This window comes from Meriones unguiculatus, chromosome 4 (genome assembly GCF_030254825.1).
Source record: "Meriones unguiculatus strain TT.TT164.6M chromosome 4, Bangor_MerUng_6.1, whole genome shotgun sequence".
Lineage (NCBI taxonomy): Eukaryota > Metazoa > Chordata > Mammalia > Rodentia > Muridae > Meriones > Meriones unguiculatus.
The window spans coordinates 123914107-123937237 of record NC_083352.1 but is presented as its reverse complement, the minus strand read 5'-3'; the positions used below and the strand labels follow the sequence as shown (position 1 = coordinate 123937237).

The 23131-nt window shown below is 48.4% G+C and overlaps 1 protein-coding gene and 1 long non-coding RNA gene across 2 annotated transcripts; both read right to left on the bottom strand.

Annotated features, from left to right (window-relative positions):
* Nucleotides 1-239: 239 nt before the first annotated feature.
* Ahcy (adenosylhomocysteinase) lies at nucleotides 240-13734 on the bottom strand. The gene is made up of 10 exons (XM_021640518.2): nucleotides 13586-13734; nucleotides 9240-9430; nucleotides 7384-7459; nucleotides 6008-6157; nucleotides 5282-5394; nucleotides 4598-4805; nucleotides 4431-4518; nucleotides 4219-4336; nucleotides 2627-2821; nucleotides 240-1043 (listed from the first exon to the last, which is right to left on the bottom strand). Exons 1-10 carry the CDS (start codon nucleotides 13611-13613, stop codon nucleotides 912-914), a joined length of 1299 nt encoding a protein of 432 aa, XP_021496193.1. The 5' UTR covers nucleotides 13614-13734; the 3' UTR covers nucleotides 240-911.
* A 309-nt stretch (nucleotides 13735-14043) lies between these two features.
* LOC132653760 (uncharacterized) lies at nucleotides 14044-21876 on the bottom strand. Its single transcript, XR_009591618.1, has 3 exons — nucleotides 21784-21876; nucleotides 20279-20423; nucleotides 14044-17558 (listed from the first exon to the last, which is right to left on the bottom strand). It is a non-coding gene; the product is annotated as an uncharacterized LOC132653760 (long non-coding RNA).
* Between the last annotated feature and the right edge of the window lie 1255 nt (nucleotides 21877-23131).

Sequence of the window (23131 nt, the reverse complement as noted above, 5' to 3'; positions counted from 1 at the left end):
AACACCTGATATGGCCATGTTCAACTGTAACCCCAGCACTGGGTGTGGGAATGGGAGGGAGCAGAAACAGCGTAGCTGGAGGTTCAGTGAGAGACCCTGTCTCAGGAGTACAGAAGAGAGTGGTGGGACACCCAATGTCTTCTGGACCCCAGGTACAGTACCTGCACACACACGTACACACACCACACTTAAAACTGTCATACACGGTAAGCAACAGTTGACATATAAAAGGGTCAAAATTCTTTAGGCACTAGAAATTGTATTTAATCCACCTTCCTTTGTTAACATTCTAAATAGCATATAAACATTATAAGCCAAATTAATCTCCTTGTGACCCAGGCTTGTCATAGGAACCATCAATTATACAATAGTGACAGACCTTTATCTATTTGTTTTTCCAGTCCCTTTCAGTCTCTGTCACTTGGTTGTCTCTTAATCTATTCTGACCCTGTGAAATAGGGACCAAAAGTACCAACCTCAGTATTATGAGGTTTAAGAGACGGTCCAACAGCAAATAAGCCAAGCTCTCTTCCAACTGGAGTTTAAAGGTTCCTGCTCTTTGCTAGTGCGCCCTCTCAGTGGATCTGTAAACCAAGTGAAGGGTGGATGGTAAGGTGCACAGGCTTGTGACCACCACTAGCAATATCCAGCCTCAGGACTTCCAAGACTTCCGAGCTCACGCCCCCTGTGGATGGCTCCCAGGTACTCCATCTTGACTGGGGACTCTCAGTTCCCCTTGCCACACCTGGAACAGTTTGAGGGATACAAGAGAGGCCAAAGACAGAGTGACCAGCCCTACTGGGAAATAAACACCAGAGAAGCAACTGCAAAGTTGGTGACATTTGCTCTTGGGAAAGAGATAGGGCCTGGAACAAGGATGGCAGCTGGAAGGTGAAGGGTGATCCCGGCTCTCAGTAGCGGTAGTGGTCAGGCTTGAAGGGGCCTTCAGAGGGCATGCCCAGGTACTGGGCCTGCTTCTCAGTCAGCTTGGTCAGCTTCACGTTCAGCTTGCCCAGGTGGGCTTCAGCCACTGCCTCATCCAGCTGGGGAGAAACAGAAAAGCCCGAGTCAGTGTCATGCTCTCATACTCTCACCTGCGTCTAGCCAACAATCAAACTGCTCTGCTGAGGTGCTGGCAAGTGCACTGCCCTCGCTATACCTTGTTCTAGCCTCAGGAGCAGCTTCAGTGTGTGTCCTGGCTGCCTAGCTCCCCATCAAAAGAGAACCATGTACACCCATTAGATAGTTCTGGTGGCACCCATTACATCTCCTAAACTCCTCTAACTAAAGCAGCTAACCAGCAGCTTCCTGAAATGAACTACGGCCCAGGACACACTTTATTATCAACAGGGGCACTCTACCCAAGTCCTACCTCCTAATGGCATGACACTGACTACAACTGACTACAGCCCAGCTCAGAGTGCTCTTACATTCCCAAGCAGTTTTATGTCCACTGTTCGTAGAGTTTCACAAACATCCCCAGGAAGAAGGAAGGGAAGGATAGTGCCTGCATAAACAATGTGGAGCCTAAAGAATGTGATAGGGGCTCAAGCTAGATGCAGGTAAAGGCAGGATGGGCCTAACCTGCAGTCCATATTAGAAGCAGACATGAAGGCCTCCTATCCCTGGCCTCTAGCTCAGGAAGCCTGCCTTCTCAGTGTCCTGTACCAGTGTGCTACATAATGAGTGACTACCTGGGCAGTTACAGCTGGGTTCCCAATAACTCCTAAGAGTATACTAAACCTTGGTTTCCTCATTTGTAGGACACACATAATAAATACCCACCTTTTGGAGCTGACACAAAGAGCAGTGACATTCAGACTGTTAGTTCAGGAAGTAATTTAGTAAATGGCAGATGTTGTCATTAACCAAGGTACCTAATAAACCTACAGACTGCATGTGTCTTACAGACATGCCCCGTTGACCCAGCCAAGTACTAGGGATGCATTTAAGGGATATTTGTGTAGCATGTATGAGGACCTGGGCTCCATGCCCAGCATCACAAAAATGAACAAACAAATCCAAGACTGACATGGAGGCTCGTGCCTTTAATCCCAGTTCTCGGGAGGCAGACAGGCAGACCTGAGTCAAGGCCACCTGGTCTACCTACTGAGTTCCAGGCTAGTCAGGGCTATAATGAGACCCTGTCTGAAAACCAAACAGATGAACAGACAAACCAGATGGGGCCTATCCATTAAAATTTTAAACTCATTTCGTACCAAGACCTTAGCATATGCTTCAGAGCTCAGAAGCCTTGTCCCCTGGAGCTGTGTTCCAGGCTGGTGAACTAAGTGGCAGACACACTTCCCTGGAGTGTGTATTCTACTTCAGTTCCCACCCACCCTACTTTACCAACCACCTGCCCCACCCTGCAGACATGTGGGAGATCCTGACCATCAGTAAGGAAAATACTCCTGTCTTCACTTTACAGATGAGGAATGGAGACACAGCTCCAAACCTGGTGAGTCACACTCCACAGCCATGGCACTATGGGTGTGCTTCAGAGAACACTGAGGACTATGGATGACAACTAAGAGGACAGATAGAGAAGCACCTTATGAACTCTAGCAAGTCCACACAGAAACCAGCACATACACCTTGGCTTACAGTAAAGTCAAGAGCTTACCTTCTTAGGCAGGAAGTGAACCCCAACAGGGTATTTATCTGGGTGGGTCCACAGCTCAATCTGTGCCATCACCTGGTTTGTGAAGGAGTTGCTCATCACGAAGCTGGGGTGGCCCATGGCACAACCCAGGTTGACCAGCCGGCCTTCAGCCAGCAGGATGATGCGGTGCCCATTCTTCAGCCTGTAGCGGTCCACCTGCAAGGCCCCAGGGCAGCAGTAAGGGCTGGTGGGCACTGCCCGTAAGATCTGCTCACCTCCTATGCTATACAGGATGGCCTGGAATGCCCCCAAAATGCCACCACCCTCCAGAGCTAGCACACACAATTAAGAGTAGCCAATTACCTCACAAGTCTGTTGTGAGAACTTAATGAATTCAGACCGATAAAGCACTCGGCATACTGTAGGTTCTCAGGAGGTGGCAGCTAGCACTATCGCTACTGCCATACTCTTGTACTTAGTCATTTACACATACAGGACTATCATTTAAATACTTCATAGTCCCCATCTCACAAACTGAAGTCTAGAAGGTTGAGTCATTTGAGCAGAGCCACACATTAAGAAGTGGCTACAGTCTGAAGCCAGATCTCATGCTCTCAATTGCCATCAAAAAGTTGAATGCAGGATGGGGAGATGGCTCAGTGGGTAAAGCTGCTGCTGACAAGCCTGGGTTCAATCCCCAAAGAACCTAGTGGAAGGAGAGTATCATCTGAGGGGTTATCCTCCTACCTCCACATGCAAGTATGCGTGTGCTGACATACATGAGTACACACACAAAACCATTAAGTAAAATGTGTGTATACATAGCTGGGCACGGTGGCACACGCCTGGGAGGCTGAGGCTGGATTTCTCTGAGTTCCAGGTCAGCCTGGTCTACAAAGTGAATACAGGACAACCAAGAGAAACCCTGTCTCAAATTTTAAAAAAAAAGTATGTATACATATGTATATATACATATACACACACATATATAAATTTGAATGCAGATCTGGGTTTGCGGCCCCCTTGATAACAGAGTATTTGTTTAGCTTGTATCAAACACTGGCTCTAGCTTACATGAAGCACTGTGTTTAATCTCCAGCTCTACAAGGCAAAAGAGCTTAATTTACTACATGCAACCTAAAAGGAACTTATCCCTCAATGCCCGGCAGCAAAGCTATCCTTTCTCTCAGTAGTTAGTGGCCTACTTTGCACAGAGCTGCTCTAGACAGAAATGTGATGTTCCTTTCAGATCCTCCCCCATCCTGACCCCACCGCCAGTTCAGCCCACACTCTTCAGCTGCCAGCATGCCTGTCCAGCTATGAGCACCCCTAGAGCCTGTGTCCTCAGCTGCCACTCTGGGCAACCTTCACTAACAAGCACAAGTGGATTTTCTGGAACAGCAAGGTGTGACACACTTGCCCGCTGACACCTTCAGGGACTTCAGTGGCCTCAGCATCAACTCTGATACCTCAAATCCAGATCTAACTAGGCTTCTCCCACACACACACCACTCTCTAGCTTGCAACAGCTTCTGTGGGAGGCAACTCACAAGCCCATTGCTCCTCCTCGGCCCTTCACCGCCAGCACTGCGTGGAAGGCTGGGGTTTCTCACCTGGGGCTTGATGTTAACCTTCTCCACAGCATTCTCATTGAGCCACTTCACATCAATCTCCACATCGAAGTGTCCAATGTTACACACAATGGCATCATCCTTCATCTGTTCAAAGTGCCTGCAAGGGAGCCCAAACCCATGAGAGACCAGAGACCAAGAACGGTCCCAAGCCATGCCCTCTCTGCTCCCCAGGACTCCCACCTGGTACCTACCGGCCAAGAATGATATCAACACAGCCTGTGGTGGTGACAAAGATGTTGCCCTCCTTACACGCCTCATCCATGGTGGTCACCTCATAGCCTGCAGACATTGAGAGTGTGTTATCAAAGGTGGCCTCACCCTCCTCTAGCCCCAACAGCCAACCCTTACCCTATCGTACCCTCCATGGCAGCTTGCAGTGCATTGATGGGGTCAATCTCTGTGATGATGACTCGGGCCCCAAAACCCCTCAGGGCCTGGGCACAACCCTTGCCCACATCACCATAGCCTGCTACCACCGCCACCTTGCCCGCAATCATCACATCTGTGGCCCGTTTGATGCCATCTATGAGGGACTCCCGGCAGCCATAGAGGTTGTCAAACTTGCTCTGAAAGGAGAGGGGTCAAGGAGACGATGGAGGTGGGCAAAGCCCTGAGACCAGGCCTCAAAGCATCCCACAGGCAGGGCTGAGACTCGAGCCCATTCAGCCTGCCAGCCTAGATTGACCCCTAAGAATTATCTAGACAACACCCAAACATGTCCCTCATCCTCAGCAGGTCCAAGACTATCTCCCTAGTAGTTCTCTGCTGGTCTAGAAGCCTTTCTTAAGGGATCGGGTTGCTGGGTCAAAGACTTTGCTTGACTTTACAGCTCTTGATAATCAAAGCCAGTGTTCCTGAAGCAACTGTGACCTACTGTGCAGTTCTCCTTTCAATGCATTCACGACCTCAGACTGTGGCCCTGCCTCTCACAGATACAGGCTTCATGCCCCAGGCCACACCCTTCCTGGACACCTTTCTTCATAGATCCACTCCTAAGCTCACTGGGCACCACCAAATGGAGCTGACACTACCCAGGGCTCACCTTGGTGACAGAGTCGTTGACATTGATGGCAGGCACTTTCAGTATCCCTTTGGCCATCATCTTGTAGAGGTTATGGACCCCAGTCGTGGTCTCCTCAGAGATACCTCGGATGCCTGAACAAGAGGAAGAGCATCAGAGAACACTTCTCTACCCAAAGCCCTTTTCACTCCCTAGTATCCCCTCTCCCTTGTTCCCATCTCTGTACCTGATTGTAAGGTCCACCCGGTCACCCAGGTTTCATTTGATGTCCTGTTATACAGTCCTACCAGGCCTAATGACTCAACCTCCCAACACCTCCATCCACCACTGTCCTAGGGCCGACCTCCATTTTTCACCCAACTATCCTATCATATCTTAGAATATTTTCAAAAGAAGGCTTCCTTTATTTACTACTCATGCTAGCTTTTGTACAGTCAATCTTTTTCTACCTTGGGGCCTTTGTCTTCTCCATCCTCCTCCTCCCTGTCACAGTCAACAAAGACACTTCTCTGCAACCATTCCCAGCACTGCCCTATGTTGGCCTCAGCTTATGAGCTCAGCCAGCCCTGCCACCCCCAGTCACTCTGGCTTCACAGAGAAAGTCAGAAGGCCAGACTCCAGTGTGCCTCAGGAACCTCCTGTCCTCCAGATCCACAGAGAAGCTGGGAGTTCTGCCAGGACCACTGGCTCAAGTCTATGAACGAGCAGAATCCCTTCAGGCCACTAGTACCCATCCCGCCTTCTTACCTGACAGCAGCTGTGGGTGTTTGGTGTGGATGAGGTTAGTGAGGTCACCGCCATCGTCCAGAATCATGTTGAGGGGTCCATCCTTGAAGTGTAACGTCTGCTCAATGCACCACAGGTACTCCTCATCTGTCTCGCCCTTCCAGGCAAACACTGTAGGGCCGGCGGCACATGAGAAGCTGGCAGGAAGGCTCCAGAGAACTCCACCAACAGAGCCAATACCATCTCCTTCCTAATTCCATCCCTAGGTATGCCCAGCCTCTATACATGCAGCAGTGGGAACTGCACAGCCAGAAGCTACACGTGCCCCATTCTCATGTTCCCTCATGCAAACCCACAAGGGGGCACTGCCACCATCACTCACAAAAACCCAAAACCCCAAGAGGGGCTAGGATGTGCCTCACTCGGCACAGGACCCTGAAGCAGCACCTGGATAAGGGTGCTGGCTTCTGGCCAGCGGGCGCTACTCCCATCATGTGGACTACACAGGTGTGGGGCTCACAAGAGTCTCCTGTTTGCACAGGACACTAGCCAATCTGTCGGCTGCCTCCCTCCCCACAAATGCAGAAGATAATGCTGTAGAAAGAAAAGCCTCTTCTAAAACAGGGCCACCAAGCCTAGCCATGGTGGGCGCTACTGATAGGCCATTCAGGTCCTGCGAGGCTAGAGTGACCCACCCCGCCCCCTCTACCTATAGCTGGTTTGGATTCTTCCCCACCCCCTAAATGTATAAGCGTTTTGTCTGCAATTAAGTCTGTGTACCATGTGCTTGCCTGGTAGCCTGAGGAGGAAAGGATATTAGATCTCCTGAGTCTGCAGTTACAGATGGTTGTGAGCTGCCGTGTGGATCCTAGGAATCAAACCTGGATCCTCCAGAAAAGGAGCCAGTATTCTTAGCTGCTGACCATCTCTTCAGACCCCTGATAAAGATTCTTGTACATACTATTTAATTACCATTGAATCTAACAAGCTCCTCCAAACAGACATGCACCATTCTACAGCAGTTTGAGACAAAGTCTTTGCTCTCTAGCCCTGGCCCTTTCTCATATTCCCAGACTACCGTACCTCAGCCAGTGTACCTGAGACTTGTGTTCTGCCTTACGCCTCACCAGTTCTTTAGAAAATGACCCACAGTTCCTCTAAGGAACTGCCCAACCCTCTACACTATGTGGCTCCCATAAGATCCTTCCCTTAGAGACCACACAGCTCAGTGGATCTTCCGTGAGATCTGAGATGAGGTAGGAGAGCAAAGCTATGAGTCACTGGGCCAAGATCCTCTCTCTGCCATATGGAAGCCTTTTCCTACAGGATTCAGTAAAGGAAACATGAAAAAGCAGAGAGCCTTAGCCACTACCACATACCCCAGGAAGCCCCCTCACCTGGAATGCCGGCCTTGGCAATGGCAGCCGCTGCATGGTCCTGAGTAGAGAAGATGTTGCAGCTGGACCACCGCACCTGGAAGGTCCAGGAAACAAGGTTGCTGGTCATTGGTAGCCAGGAAGCGGCAATGTTAGGAATAGGAAAAAGAAAGCCCTAAAGCCAAGAGTGAAAGGCTGGGGACTCTGGGCAAGTGAGTGGCTAGAAGACACACCAGAGCTTTGGGAAAAGAAAAAAAAAGGCAACAAATCACTTAACCAGGCTTGGTGACATAGCTATAATCCCAATACCCAGGATGCAGTGGCAGGAAGATCAGAGTTCAAGGCCAGCCTGTGCTATATAGGGAATTCCTGGCCAGCCTGAGTTATACAGTGAGATTCCGACTCAACACATGCACGCAAGCACGATTAAGTAAGTGACTAGAAAAATGGCTCAGCAGTTAAGAGCACTCACTACTCTTCTAAAGGACTCCAATTTGGTTCCTAGCACCCACACTGAAGCTTACAACTATCTATAATTCCAATTCCTGGGGATCAGATACCCTCTCTGGCCTCTGTGGGAACCAGGGATGTATGTGGTACATATATAAACATGAAGGTTGCAGGAAAATCCTCATACACATAAAATAAATATTACTGTGATGCCGTGTGAATAAGGAGACAGAAAAGGAGAAGAAATACAGCAGCAACAGTGGAAGTGACGCGTGGCTACTCCAGGGTCCTCAGACTACAGTTGCCATTTATTGATGTGGCAAAGACTGCAGGACAAGGAGGGCAGAGAATTGAAAGTGTTCAGACTTTTCAGCCTCAGATGTGTCCTCGCTCTCCAAGTGGCTTATCCCAGTACTTAGACATACAATACTGGGAGTAAAGGTCAGGCTTGCACACGTAGGAGTCATTACCACACAGGCAGTATTTAAAGCCATGCAGCAGATCACCAGCAAGCTGAATGTTGAAAATAAAAACAAGGCAAATGGTATTATAGAGAGGTTAAGGTTCTTAGTTCAATCCAGAGGTCCTGAGTTCAATTCCCAGCAACCACATGGTGGCTCATAACCATCTATACTGGTGTATGCAGGCACACATACAGGCAGAATATTGTATAAATAATAAATAAATCTCAAAAAAACAGGCAAAGAGAGACTCAGTGGTGAAGAGCACTGGCTGCTCTTCCACGACCCGAGTTCAATTCCCGCCTGCCACAGAGTAGCTCACAACCATCTGTAGCTCCAGTTGTAGGGAATCTGACACCCTCTTCTAGCCTGCTCCGGGCACTGCATGCGAATGGTGCACAGATGGATGTGCAGCTAAAACACCCACACACATAAAATAAAAACAAATCTAAAAAAGGTCAATGGAGGCTTTGAATAGCAGTGGAATCCCAGTACTTGGGGGGTTTAGGTAGAAAGCCTAACCTGAACTATACAATAAATCCCAGGACAGCCCAGGCTGTCCCCAAAACAAGCCCTCGGGTACTTGTTTTTGGTGGTCCTATTCTACCAGGCCTCTCCTTGAGATCTTCCTGCATAATCCAGGCTCAACAAATCAAAGCACTCTGCCTTTCTAACGTCATGACTGTCCACAAGGCACTTGCCCTAGGAAGGATGACGAAATGGAATATTGGGGGCTCTCTTCATCCAGCACTGGCAGGAAGGTCAGAATGTAACTATCTCCCCAAATGGAGAAAATATACAAAAGGCTATTTGCCGCCATGGGTGGCAGCAGTGGGAAATGGAGAGAAAACTGAGGTGACCAGAAGAGGCTCTGCCAGCTAGGTCTTCCTACCGGGAAGTCTTCTTTCATGGATGAACCCAGAGAGGGCAAGTGACGCAAAGGAGTCAGAGGGCTGTGGGCCTCACCTCAGCACCCAGGGCCACGAGAGTCTCAATGAGGACAGCAGTCTCCACAGTCATGTGCAGGCAGCCAGCAATGCGAGCACCCTTCAGTGGCTTGGAGGCCGAGTACAACTCCCGCATGCGCATCAAGCCTGGCATCTCATTCTCAGCGATGTCCAGGGCCTTTCGTCCCCAGGCAGCCAGGCCAATGTCCGCTGCAGGAACAAAATGGGTGAATTACGTGAGCCGCCTCCTCCCGTCAACCATCAAGCACCACCACCTTGTAAAGACCGATCCAACTGTGAACCCATAGCCCTCAGGCTGGGCAGTCTGTGTCACTCACAAAAGGGAAGTGCCCCTTTGAAACCTCACACTGCTGATCCTTTCCACAGACACCTACCAACCTCCAGGCCACTCCCCTGCAGGTGTGATAGGATGGGTCCAGGTTCATGGTGGTTTTGTCTGTGTTTTAATCATTTTTTTTTAATGAAAGGACAACGGCCTTTCTTTTTATGTATGTGCATGTATACAGAGGCTAGAGGTCAATGTTAAGTGTCTTTCTCCGTTCCTCTGTCTTACACGAGACAAGATCTCTCATTGTCTCACTGTCAGGCTGGGGGAAAGCCCAGGCCTCTGCCTTTTCAACACTGAGATTAGAGCTGCTTGCAGTTTTACACTGGTGCTGGGGTCTGAACTCGGAGTCACACTCATGAACACAGGCAAACCTACCAACTAAGCCATCTTCCCAGTGCTGTGGATTTTATCTTTAAGGGAGCTTAGATCTTCCCAATCACCCTAGGAAACGGTGAAAGTGAAAGGAGGCTGCTATAGAGGTTTTAATAATTTAACAAATAAGTGGTGGAACATGCCTGTAATTCCAGTTCTTAGGAGATGAAAGCAGGAGGAAGGTAATCCTTGACTTTATAGTAAGTTCAAGGCCAACCTGGGCTAGATGAAGCACTGTCTCAAATAATAAATAATAATAACAACAACAATAAATTATCAGTATGCTTCCTACGTTGCATTAAAAAATTTCAAAGGAGCATTGACAGTGTATGTTCAAGGTCCTGAGTTTAACCTCCAGCACCACAGTTTCCAAGGTCAGCAGTCCATCCTTTGAAAGGGTTCACTCCTGCTTCACAAGTACAACCACACACACACACACACACACACACACACATATACGCACACCCCATATCACTAACCCAAAATATCAACAATGAGAGCTCCTTCAGAAATGTGGATTTCCAGCAACCAACTCTGGCCATGTCCATTCTCCCTATATACTCCCAACTCCAAGGAGGAGCAGCCATCTCAGAATCTCTAAACCATTGATTTCATCAATTTCTAGTGTCCCTTGCCACGTCCCTTATGATGATCCCCACTTCACTGTCCATCCCCTGCTCTCTTAGACACTGAGACCTCACTAGGCAAAGCTCCCACCTGAAGCCAGGCCGAGTAGCTCCATGCCTGTAACCCCAGCACTGTGGAAGCTGAGGTACCAAGACTGCCTTGATTCTGAGACGATCCTGAGCTTCACAGAGACCCAGTCTCAAAACAACAGCAAAACCTCAATTAGAGCCAGCCCGCCACTGTCCCGAAGCCACAGAGCCAGGCAGGACCACAGAAGCACAGTCTTGCTTACCATACTCCAGGATACCAGGCCCGTGCCTGGATTGTCCTAGTAAGTTTACTTCCCTTCTCCTCCCTCATCAACTGAAAACACGACTTCACAGTTCACCCCGGGTTCAGAATCATTCACTTCATGGACTCCACCCTCATCTGCAGTCTGTTGCAAAGGACAAGCTGCCCTTGATCCCCCATTTTCTCACCCCTTCGGACCTCACCATTGCAGGTCATTACCTATGCTCAGGCTTCTCACAGAAGCAGACTCTCCTGTTCCTGAAATGCTTTCGTTTTCTTGGCACGGATTCTCTCTCGTACTTTCTCTCCTACCTTCCTGGCTGCTCTTCATCTGAGGATAAAGGAACCCTCAGGGATTCACTATAGCTCTTCTACAATTCTAGACAAGTTGGATCAGTATGATTCTGAATACCTTCCCTGTGGTGATGACTCCCACGTATTTACCTCCAGTGAAAACTTCTCCCAGGAATTTGAGTCTCATAATCCAACTGCTGACTCAGCACTTCTAGGCTGATGTCCAATTATCCAGCAAGTATGAGGCCACAAGACTCCTTGGCCACATATCCCTAATCTTCCTATTTTAGGAAATGAAACCACCATTCAATCAACTACTCTGGCCATGAAGAGAGAAAAGTGTCAGATCTCCTCACATAAAGAAGAGACTATGCTACACTATAGAGGCCTATATCTGTCTCAACCTTGGGCCTGGCTCACTTTTATACCTCCAGTGACCAGTAGGGCCTGGCACAGAGTAGTCAGAAATGTTTACTGACCATACCAGCTGCTAAAACTAAGTGAGCAAAGATTCCTAAAGGCTTGGCCTCGGACAAGAATGGCAAAAGAAAGAAAAAAGAGAGAGAGAGAGAGAGAGAGAAGGAAGGGAGGGAGGGAGGGAGGGAGGGAGGGAAAGAAAGAAAGAAAGAAAAGAAAGAAAGAAGGAAAGAAGAAAGAAAGAAAGAAAGAAAGAAAGAAGGAAGGAAGGAAGGAAAGAAAGAAAGGAGTGTGCTAGAAAGATGGCTCAATAGTGAAGAGCACTGGCTGCTCTTACAGAGGACCTGGGTTCAATTCCCAATACCTACATGGTAGCCCACAACTGTCTGTGACTCCAGTTTCAGAGGATCTGACACCTTCCCCTGGGCATAAATGCAAGCAAACCATCAATGGGCAAGAAATAAAAAAATAAAAATAAAAAAGAAAGGAAAGAAGGAAGGAAGATGAACCTAGTCCAATTCCCAGCATTTATTCATTTATTGTCTTTAGCCAGTCAGAGGCAAGACTGATGGTGAGGACCAACACCTGCCAAAAAGAAAACACAAAAAGGAATGGTGCTACTCATTCTAGACCCACTTCTTCAGAACAAGGCTAATCAACCCAAACCTCCCCACACCCCCAAGGACTACAGAAGACCCCCAACGGGCAGTCTAGCATACAGTACTCTCCTCGAGGGAGGTTTCAGGCCTCTACCTCCACACAGGAGGAACCCAGCCTCCAAATCCAGCCTTTTCTCCATCCACACACCTGTGGGCCCCCAGCCCCTCCACAGACTCCCTTCCAGCTGGCTGTTGCACCAAGACAACATAGACTTCAACCTTTCTGGGCTTCAGTCTCAGCATCCACCCAATGGAGACATAAGCTACTCTGGGGGCCGATGAACTATTTTAATAAGAATTTTCCAAGTCACTGCCCCAGGGTCCTCCTTTGTAAAACGGGATAGCATCCACCTCATGTTGGTGACCCTCTCCAACCTACGAGTCTTGCAATTATTGTAAAAGCTAGCCAACCTTCATTGCTTTATTTTTTGTTTGATTGGTTTGTAGTTTCATTTTAACAGGGTCTCCCTAGTTGGTCTGGAAATCACTGTGTGCCCACGCTGACCTCTGAGGACCGCTGATAGACCCCCTCGGCCTCAGGAGTGAGGGCCAGGATTTCAGGCTTGTGTCACTAGGCCCAGTCTGAATTGGATTGTGCTGAAATTTCATTAGGGTTGTTCCAAGCGTGTTCCCTTGCATACAGACAGCAATAAAAGGAATGAGCCCTGAGGTCAGGACGCCCTGGGTCCAAATTCTAGCCAACCACCTTCCAGTCGCAAGACTCTGGGGAAAATAACCTCTACACTTCTGGATTTTCATCCTAAAAGGAAAATCGTTCTTTCTCCAGAGACCTACAATGAAACGGGTTAGTCTCAGTGCCCATCCCACTGGAACCGCTCTACTGAACGTTTGTTTACGCAGACAGCTTTCCATAAGCGGGACAAAACGAAGGGGAATTTCTAACTACTCCAAATTTGTTTCAGTCGTCCACTAGATAATCCAGGTGGGTGACCCTAAGTCCCCGGTGCACCGGGACTTTCCAGGCCTCTCCTGGCTAGCACCTAGAGCCCCCTGCTCAAGGCCAAGAAGCCGGCCCCAAGCCGTTAGACGCCAGGGCCAGGCAAGGGCCAGTCTCTCAGCGAGGAGCACGCTGTCTGACCAGGACTCTCAGCCCGCGCTGCCGCACAGGGCGCCTGCCGCAGGGCACGCCGGGACTTGTAGTCCGCGACCGCTTCCCATTCCCACTGCTCGTCGGCGCCTGGACTCCACTCCCCAAGCACCTGCGCGGCCAGGCCGGCGATTCTAGGGGATCCCGGAGCCCCGAGGCCGCCGCCTTGACGAGACGCGGATCAGCGCTGACCACAAGCGCAGGGCGGGAGCCGAGTCGCCGCGGAGGGCCGTACCCCTGGGACTCACCGACTTTGTAGGGTAGTTTATCAGACATGCTGGCGGCGCTTCCGCTAGGACCGGTGAACTCAGTGAAGGGGGCCGGGCGGCGCGGGCAGGGATCTACGCCTGGCGCCGGCGTCTTTAAATATCATCTTATTTGAATATTCATGATCCCGCTGGGGCTGAGACTTGGGGGGCGGAGCCTAGCTCGCGGTAACAGGAGCTAGGCTGGACTTCGATCCTACCTCGAAAATAATAAATTTCATGCACTCTGGTCTTTGGATCCCTGGCACCCGACAGAAGGGAGTATGGAGAGAGGCGATTCTTTCCCCATTCGCTCTACCAGTGAATCAGAGGTCAAAACTTTCAGGCTCCAGCCAATTTACTTCCCTGAGCCCTAATTTCTTCAAGTATACAATAAGACGAAGAATATCTACCGCACAAGATAAAAGGAAATTGCTGGGCCCGGTGGTACATACCTGTAATCCCAACACTCGGGAGACAGAACCAGTAGGATTGCCACAAGTTCGAAGCTAGTCTGGTCTACACCTAGGTAGTTCCAGGCCAGCCTGGGCTACAGAATGAGGCCCTGTCTCAAAAAGAAAGAAATATTACAAGTTGCAATGTGTCACTCTCTGCCCTCTGCCCTCCTTTCCTTGCTCACCCACCCACCCACGCCCTTCTCAACAAGTCCCCATTCCACTGTCTTTTTGTTTTGTTTTGTTTTGTTGGAGGGGGGAGGGACTGGGAAGAGAGAAGGGAGGGGAAACTGATAGGAATGTAGGAAGAAAACAATGTATTTATTAAAACAATTTTTAGAAGAGTTGCTTTGGTTACAGTATCTCTTTACAGCAATAGAGCAGTAACTAAGAACTGTCTGATTCTGGTGGACACCGGACACCAGCGGCAATACTCTGTGTTCTTTCAGGGGCCTCTGGAGCCTCTTGGCCAGTAATTCATAGGGAAATAGCCCATACGTGGTTGGGTTTGTCTATTTATTTATTTGCTTATTTTGGTCAACTTGACATAAGCTAGAAGAGGGACCTCAACCGAGAAGACGCCTTCGTCCATATTGCCTGTGGCAGGCCGGTGGGGCATTTTCTTTAATAATGATTGGCGTGAGAGGACCAACTCACTTTGAGTGGCACCACCCTGAGTAGTTGTTCTCAGAGTATAAGACAGCAGCGAGCCATGAGGAGCCAGCCTGGACGCAGCAGTTACCCACGGCTGCAGCTTCAGCCCCTGCTTCTAGGTTCCCGCCTTGAGTTCCTGCCCAACCTCCCTCAGTGGTGCACTGTGGCCTGGAAGTTTAAGCTGAAATAAACTCTTTCCTCCCCAACTTGCCTTTAGACATGGTGTTTATCATAGCAACACAAAGCAAACTAGGACAGTCCCCCTCTCCCTACTCTATCCTCTTTCCCACTCCCCTGCCACATCCTTGATAACCCGTTGCCATCTCAGATCGCTGGCTGTCTAAATAAAACACAACATAAAGATTCAATGCCCATCTATGCTTGTTGGCCTCTATGGTGACAAGCATCACAAACTCTAGTGTTCTGGTTACAAAACCATAAAACAAAATTGATCAGTCTCTACACACACACACACACACACACACACACACACACACCGCGTGAATGCACACCAAAACAACTACATTCTTTGAGGCTTCTTTTTTGACCTGTGGAACTATTCAGGTATGTGTTGTTTAGTTTTGAAAGGTTCAGACATCTTCCTATTATTGTTTTGTCATTAATTTCTAGTTTGATTCCATTGTGACTAAAGAACACATCATTTTAATTCTCTTCAGTTTGTTGAGATTTGAATTTTGACCCACATAATGGTCAGTGTTGATTTTTAACTTGAAAACTCTGACCACCTGGGAGATGGGGCTCCGGGCATACCTGTGAGGGATTATCTGGGTTACGCTGGTTTGGTGTGGCTGTGAGGAGACCCTGGAACTGTAGAAGATGGGGAAGGGGAGGTGAATGGTAGCATGCATGCATCCCTTGGTCTCTTCTTGCGGTAAATGTCATGTGACCAGCTGCTACATGCTCCTGCTGCCCCCATGAGGCACTGTACCCTCAACTGGGAGCTAAGATGAACTTTTTAAAAAAAGATTTATTTATTATTTATACAGCATTCTGCCTGCACACCAGATCTCTCTATATATGGTTGTGAGCCACCATGTGGTTGCTGGAAATTGAACTCAGGACCTCTAGAAAGGACAGCCAGTGTCCTTAACCTCTGAGCCATCTCTCTAGCCCCTAACATGAACTCTTAACTTTCTTTGGTAAGCATTTTTTTTTTCTATCACAATGAGAAACAAAGGAAGACAACCCAGGATGGGGTCAATCTTGGTGCACGGTTTTCAAGCACCTGAAACAAATGTGTATCCTGCTGTTGTTTAGTGAACACGCTAGATGTCAGGTGCTGCTGGGTCCCGGCGATGCTGAAGTGTGCACCTTTGATGAGTCTCTGCTAAGTCATTCTTCCAGATGATGAAAGGGCTATTGAAATCTTCAATTTGTCCTTCCCGATCCATCATCCTTTGCTTCGTATATCTTACGGGTCTGTTCTTTTGCATGTACATGTTTAAGAGTGCTGTGATCTCTTAGTGAGTGGCTCTTTTATCCTTTCATAGTGGAAAGGGAACAAGGCAAGAACTGTGGGGGGGCGGAGGGGACAGGGTGTCTCATTAGTGCCAGATGGGAGTGGAAGGTCTGTGGCTACATTGCATGTGGTTTGAAGAAAGGTAATGTTTGGTTTTCTTTTTAAGTTTACTTAGATAACATATGTTTTTAAATGTGAGTGTGTGCTGTTTGTAAGGCTTTGAGGAAAGAGCCCCCGAGACATTTGGAAACTCTCATAAACTACACCCTGGTAAGTGCTGACACAATAGCAAACTGCAAACTCACCCTTTAACCAACCACTTCCAGGAATTTAGCCCAAAGACGGACACATGTGAGTGATGACATTAAAGTCAAAGGCTGAAAAAGGTCTACAAGTCCTTCAGTAGACGTGTTGTGTAATGGCACAATCCCCAGAAGGGAACCCTGAAAGAGCTTTTTTTTTTAAGGTTTATTGTGTGTGTGAACAAATGTGACACATTTATCTGGAAGTCACAGGACAATTTGTGGTAATGAGTCTTTCCTTCCGCCAATGGGTCCTAGGCTGCATGAGATTCTATGTCATGGTGAAGAGGGGAGGAGGAGAAATGGAGGAATTTTATACACATGAATTGGGCTGGATACAAGGGGCTGCTAACAGTGCCAGGCTCCAGTGAAAAGCTTGGTGACACGTGGCCACCAGGTGCCCCTTCTCATAGTCCAAGCTCTAGTGAGGCCTGTCAAGCCTCTCCCCTTGCCCTTTGCATCTCCCTTCCCCTCTGCCAGGGGTGGAGTGAGCAGGATCCTGGCTATTGGCTGAGGAGCGTCCCAGGCTGTCCATTCCAAATCATCCTCACTTGCCTTCCCATGGTCCAGCCTTTCACTGTGGACTCATTGGTGACAAAACAGAGAATGAGGTCCAAGTGTTAGGGATGCTTTCATGACCTGCCATGTCTGAAATGTGTCCAGCTTGGCCAAATGTTCTATCTACAACGTCCAGTTCAGCATCTGACACAGTGTTTGTGAAATGACTGTTTGTGACTGCTGCCCCAGCCTCTTGCCTTCAGCCAATGGTCTTGGTTGTTCCTGAGTCAGAAATTCTCTGAATCTGAGTCTTTTCCTGGAAGGGGGGCGGGTGGTGAAACAGAGACAGAGAGGAGAGAGAGACAGAGATAGAGACAGAGACAGAAAGGGGAGTGGTGGAGAGGGGGGAGGTTAAAACCAGGTCTCCTGTAGCCCAGGTTAGCCTCCAACTTGGTAGGTAACTGAAGGTGACCTTGTGCTCTTCTACAAGACTCTTTGGTTCTGGCACATGCTAAGAGGCTCGTCCAAACTCCGCAGCATCAGAGGGTCGGTAGGCCGCGCCACCGCTCCACCTCTCAAATGACAACCTGTGGAAGAGTGCACTGAGGGTTTATAACAAGGGGCTTGGCCAAGTCTGATGGGTGGGCCCATCTCAGGGAAGAAACACCAAGAAAGCAGGTAGCTCTTAGCTGAGAAGCCTTAAAAGTTTCACTACCACCATCCCTTCCCCTCCTGCCATCTTCCTCCTACTCCCCTCCCCTCCCCTGCTGCCCCTGGCCAGCTCCCTGTGAAGGAGAAACCCAGTCCTAAAGGCATCCTTGCACCTCTGAGGTCAGCCTTAGTCAGGCTGGAGTTGCCTTTACCCGACTCTGCCAGGTGAGGGCACCCAGCACACACCTTTGGCTTCACCCTGAGGCAAACCCCTCTCCTGTAGAATGCACTTGGACAGCTGCAAACAAACCCCTGAGCGGCTTTTACAGCCCTTCCCATAGAAGAAAAGGAGGACGGCCCTCCTTGTGAATGATCTGTTAACTTGTTCTGAAGGGTCTCAGCCCAGAGCCAGGCACTGGCTGTGACACTAGCCATTGGGATACTGCTGTCATTTGTTAGGTTCATTTTTGCTCTCCACAATTTTTTTTGGGGGGGAGTGGGGACGGGGAGTTGCCAAGATCTCACCATATAGCCCCATTGTTCTAGCTACGGTATAAACCATGCTGGGCTCAAACTCACAGAGATCTGCCTGCCCCACCTGCCTCTGCTTCCCAAAGGCTGAAATTAAAGGCATGTGCCACCAAACTCCACTATTCTAAACTCTTCAGTCTGTAAGTAAGATAGATATGCATCGCTGGCTTTTACACTGTGAGCCCCACGATGGTGATTTGCCCACAATCAGGAAGCACCCTTGAAACCAGGCATGCTGACACACACCTGTAATCCCAGCAGAGGCAGGCAGATCTCTGAGTTCAAGAACAGTCTGGTCTACGGAGTGAGTGCTAGGACAGCCAGAACTACACAGAGGAACCCTGTCTCAAAAAACCAAATTAGGGGCTGGAGAGATGGCTCAGAAGTTAAGAACACTCGCTGTTCTTCCGAAGGTCCTGAGTTCAATTCCCAGTCAATCACATGGTAGCTCAGAACCATGTATAGTAAGATCTGGTGTGCAGGTAGAATGTTGTATAAATAATAAATAAATCATTTAAAAAAACTAAATTAATTAGTTAATTAAGTAAAAAAAAAAAAATAAGTAAAAGAGGCACCCATGCTATTTGACCCCAGAATCCCAGCTATCAACCTGCTCTTCATACCCTTATCACAACATACACTTTTTATTTGAAGCTGCCAGATGCAAACACTCGAAAAGAAGAAGACAAAGTCCTTGTTCCCTGGACCTCCATTAAGCAAACACATGTGTTTACACACAAAACCCAAGCACACATATAAAGGTCCTTTGCACATTCATAAACAAGGTGAGGCAAGGATCAGCCCTTACAATCAGCCTGTTTGCTTTGTTCTGCTAGGATGTGTGTGGTCCATGTGCATGTGTGTGATATATGCATCCGTGTGGCTCTCTGAATATGCCACGGGTGTGGGGGCCAGAGGAGGATGTGGAATGTCCTCACTCTCTGTCTTACTCTCTTGAGACAGGGTCTCATCTGGAGTTCCCCCTCCCCCCTTTCTGGCTTGGCTAGCTAGCAAACGCAAATAATCCTCTCCACGTGTTGTTGCTTGCTCTGTATTTGCTTCTGATTCTCATCCATGTATACATGGATGAGAATATACATATTCTCTCTACACCAAAGGCTGATGCTGGCAGGCATCATCTCTGCATTCTGAAGACCCACATTTGTATCCCGGTGCCTCGTTTATCTGGTGTGATCAGGGGAAGAACCGGTCTGTCAGAGAACATTCCAGTGAGTGAGACTGGCCTCTGAAGACCATATAGTTTTGTGGGGTTGGCACAGTTTTATAAAATGTATTTACATGTAGCTCAAGAAGCTCTGAATTCCTTCAGACCAGAAACCAAACCCTGGGGCATCTCTTCATCACAGCTATTGCCAATTTCTGGAAACTAAGATGATTTCTAGACTTATTTTGGAAATACAGGCAGGGATGGTGTTGTAAGTTAAATGGTGCTCCTTTGCCTAAAAGATGCTTCTAGCATTTGTGAATGTGGCCTTACCTGGAAAAAAAATAAAATAAAATGAAAACTAAATCCACAGGCAACCGCACAGTGAAGAAGACAGAGCAGGTCGGAGCTACGAATCCACAAGCCAAGAAATGCCAGCTTCTGCCTCCCCAGTGCTGGGATTATAGGCATACACTGCCATCCCTGGCCTTTAATTTATTTTTTTAAGTGTACAGGTGTTTTGTCTGCATGTATGTCTGTGCACACCTGTTGCCTGCAGAGGTGAGAAAAGGCCATCAGATTCCCTGGAGCTAGAGTTTCAGATGGCTGAGAGTCCTGATTTGGGTGCTGAGAATTGAACCCAGGTCCTCTGGAAAAGCTCTTAACTTCTGAGCCGTCTCTTTGGCCCCTTGCTGGTTTGTAGTAGTAATAGTAGTAGTATCTGGTTTTTTGAAACAGGTTTCCTCTATGTAACCTTGACTAGCTTGGACTCACTTTGTAGACCAGGCTGGCCTTGAACTCACAGAGGTCCACCTGCCTCTGCCTCCCAGAGTGCTGGGATTACAGGCATGTGCCTGCCTGGTTTTTTATGTTGGTACCAGGAACTGAACTCAGGCCATCATGCTTGCATAGCAAGCACTTTACCAACTGAGCTATCCCCCCAGCTCCTGTATCACTTACTTGCACATCACTGACAGAAGCAGCTTCAGAAAGGAGAGCTTTCTTTGGTCCACCATTGCAGAGTATACAGTCAGTGGTATGAGCAGCCATGCAGCTGAGTTGCCTCAGAGCACCACGCCAGGACCGTAGGAGACAGCCTGTTCGGCTATTGGCAGACGACAAAGCAAAGAGAGCAGGGTTATAACACTGAGAGCCTGTCCCTGGTGACCGACCTTTGCCAGCATGTATCCCATCCAGAAGGTTCTATAATCTCCCAAGATAATGCCACCAGCTAGGAAACAGGTAGTCAAATACATGAGCAATCAGGGGTCATTTCAGATGCAAACAGTAACACCAAGGCCTGCCAGCAGTCACCAGAATCAGGAGAGAGGCTTGAGAAGATTCTCCTTCAGAGGCTCGATAGGAACTTACGTTGCCCACACCTTAATTGTGGACTTCTGGCCTCAAGAAATATGAAGGAATACATTTCTGCTGTTTTAAGACACCAGAGCTGTGGTCTTTATTTCAGTGAGAGCTATAACACTGCTGGGAACTGGGAGAGATGTGGAGGACAAAGTAGAAGACGAACAGGAATGGTCACTCAGTGTCCCTTGTGTTGTCCCCCTGCCCCACTTGCCAGAGAGAAAGCTAAGGGCATGGGGGCTGCAGTGAGACTTGCCATGCCAAGCTCCGCCCCAGGGACTCCAGAGCCTCCAGAGCTGTGAATCACCCAGGAGCTGTGGTTTTGTTCTAAGCAACTGTGAGAAAGTGCTTAAGGACAGCACCTGGAGAATGAGGTAAATCGGCTAGAAGAACCAAGAGAAGGAGGTGAGCCTGGGGTGTGTCCTCTGAGGCAAAAATGGTGAGAGAGGCTTGGATTCCACATCTACATTTGCCTGTTTTCTTTTGTCCCTTATCTATCTAACATGCTCACTCTGTGGTCATAGGCATTTGTCAGATGCCAGAATGATGTTAATAATTAATATCTCAGCAGGGTATAGTGGCTCACAACCATCTATAGTGAAATCTCGTGCCTTCTTCTGGCATGCAGGAACACATGCAGGCAGAACACTGTATAAATAATAAATTATTTTTAAAAGAAGATGTGTAACATCATGGTTAACCTTAACATTTTTTTTTATTTTATGTGTATTGGTGTTTTACCTGCATGTATGTCTATGTGAGAGTATCAGATCCTGGAGTAAATAGGCTGTCATGATGCTGACTGAACCCAGGTCCTCTGAAAGAGCAGTCAGTCCTCTTAACCACTGAGCCATCTCTCCAGCCCCAACTGATTCATCTTGATGGCCCTGTCTATAAGACTTTTTGAGCATGTTGTATATGGAGTTTCTATTAGGCACCATAGGAGAAGGTTTTAAAAAAAAAGAGTTGGCTGAGCATTGTTCTGTTTATCAAAGGTATCCATCAGCCTCACTCCATGTGAGGAAACATGAAACCACCCTGAAGAAGTTGTCTGAGAGGCCAAAATGGTGGCACTCCAGGCCTGCTCTGCAAATGGATCCTACCTGTGCTCCAGTGTGGCTGATGCAGGTCTGAGGGTCCACAAACAGCTGAGCATCCCAGAGCACCTTGTGTGCAGACCCAAGGCCAGAGCTTGGTCCCCAGCCCCTCCCACCCAATCTGCAGTCTGTGGTGGCCAAGCTGCACTACCTGACCTCATCGACCCAGAGGACCAGAGCTCACTGTGTGACCTGGTGGCAGCGGGAGAGCAAGAGGGAAAGAAGTTCAAAATCCAGTACTGCAGGGACTGCAGAGGTGGCTCCGAGGTGAAGAGCACTGGCTGTTCTTCCAAAAGACCTGGGTTGGGTTCCCCTCACGTTTATGGTGGCTCATATCTATCGGTAGCTCCAATGGGATTGTCTGTCCTCTCCTGACCTCCTCTGGCACCGAGCATACAAGTGATGGTCATCTATATGTGCCAAAAAAAAAATAAATCATACAAAATAAAAATAAATCTTAAGAAAAAGAACCTTGTACTTTGAGAAGTGCCAAGTCAGCAAGGCTGCCCACACCCTGAACTCTTAAAGGGAAAAACATAGTGAAAAATATCCTCTTTACACCCGTAGCATTGGATGTGGAATTTTTTTTTAAAGACTTATTTATTTATTTTATGTATATGAGTGTTCTATCTGCCTGTATTCCTGCAGGCCAGAAGAGGGCATCAGATCCCAGTACAGATAGCTGTGAGCCACCATGTGGTTGCTGGGAATTGAACTCAGGACCTCTGTAAGAGCAGTCAGTGCTCTTAACCACTGAGCCGTCTCTCTAGCCCCTGGATGTGGAATTAACAAGTGTTTGCTCAAAAGTGAAAAGGAGGCCCCAGAATGAGAACAGATACTTTCAACGTGTGTATCAGACCAAAAGCTCAAATCCTGCATACATACTTGCTGTAAGCTGACAAGAAAAAGGCAAGCACTGGAGGATCCATACTAGAAAGAAGGGCAGGACAGAGGCTTCCAAAGCAGGAGAGATCTAAGTGGCAGGATTGTTTCATTTTGTGGATTTTTTTGTTTGTTTGTTTCTGTGTTTTTTTTGTTTAGTGTGTTTGTGTGTGCGTGTGCGTGTGCGTGTGTGTGTGTACAGGTGTGCACTGGAGAGCAGAGAAAGAAAGAAATCTGATGTCTCCCTCTATCAGTTTCCCCTCTGTTCTCTTGAGACAAGGTCTCTGTCTTTGTTTAGCTCTCTTCCAGTTTGGGGCTTAGCTGGCAGTCAGCAACCATCAGAGACCCATCTGGCTCCCCATCCTAAAAATCTTGGGGTTACAGGAACACTAGCCATGCTCGGGTTTCTGTTGTTGTTTGGGTGTTTGGGGGCAGGGTTTCACTGCAGAGCTCTGGCTGACCTGAAGCTCCT

Coding starts and splice junctions, on each gene's coding strand:
- Ahcy (XM_021640518.2), bottom strand. CDS start 13,613: ATGTCTGATAAACTACCCTACAAAGTCG. Junction 7,460..9,239: donor TCGTGGCCCTGGGTGCTGAG/GTGAGGCCCACA, acceptor TGGACCTTCCAG/GTGCGGTGGTCCAGCTGCAA. Junction 5,395..6,007: donor ACACCCACAGCTGCTGTCAG/GTAAGAAGGCGG, acceptor CCTCTTGTTCAG/GCATCCGAGGTATCTCTGAG.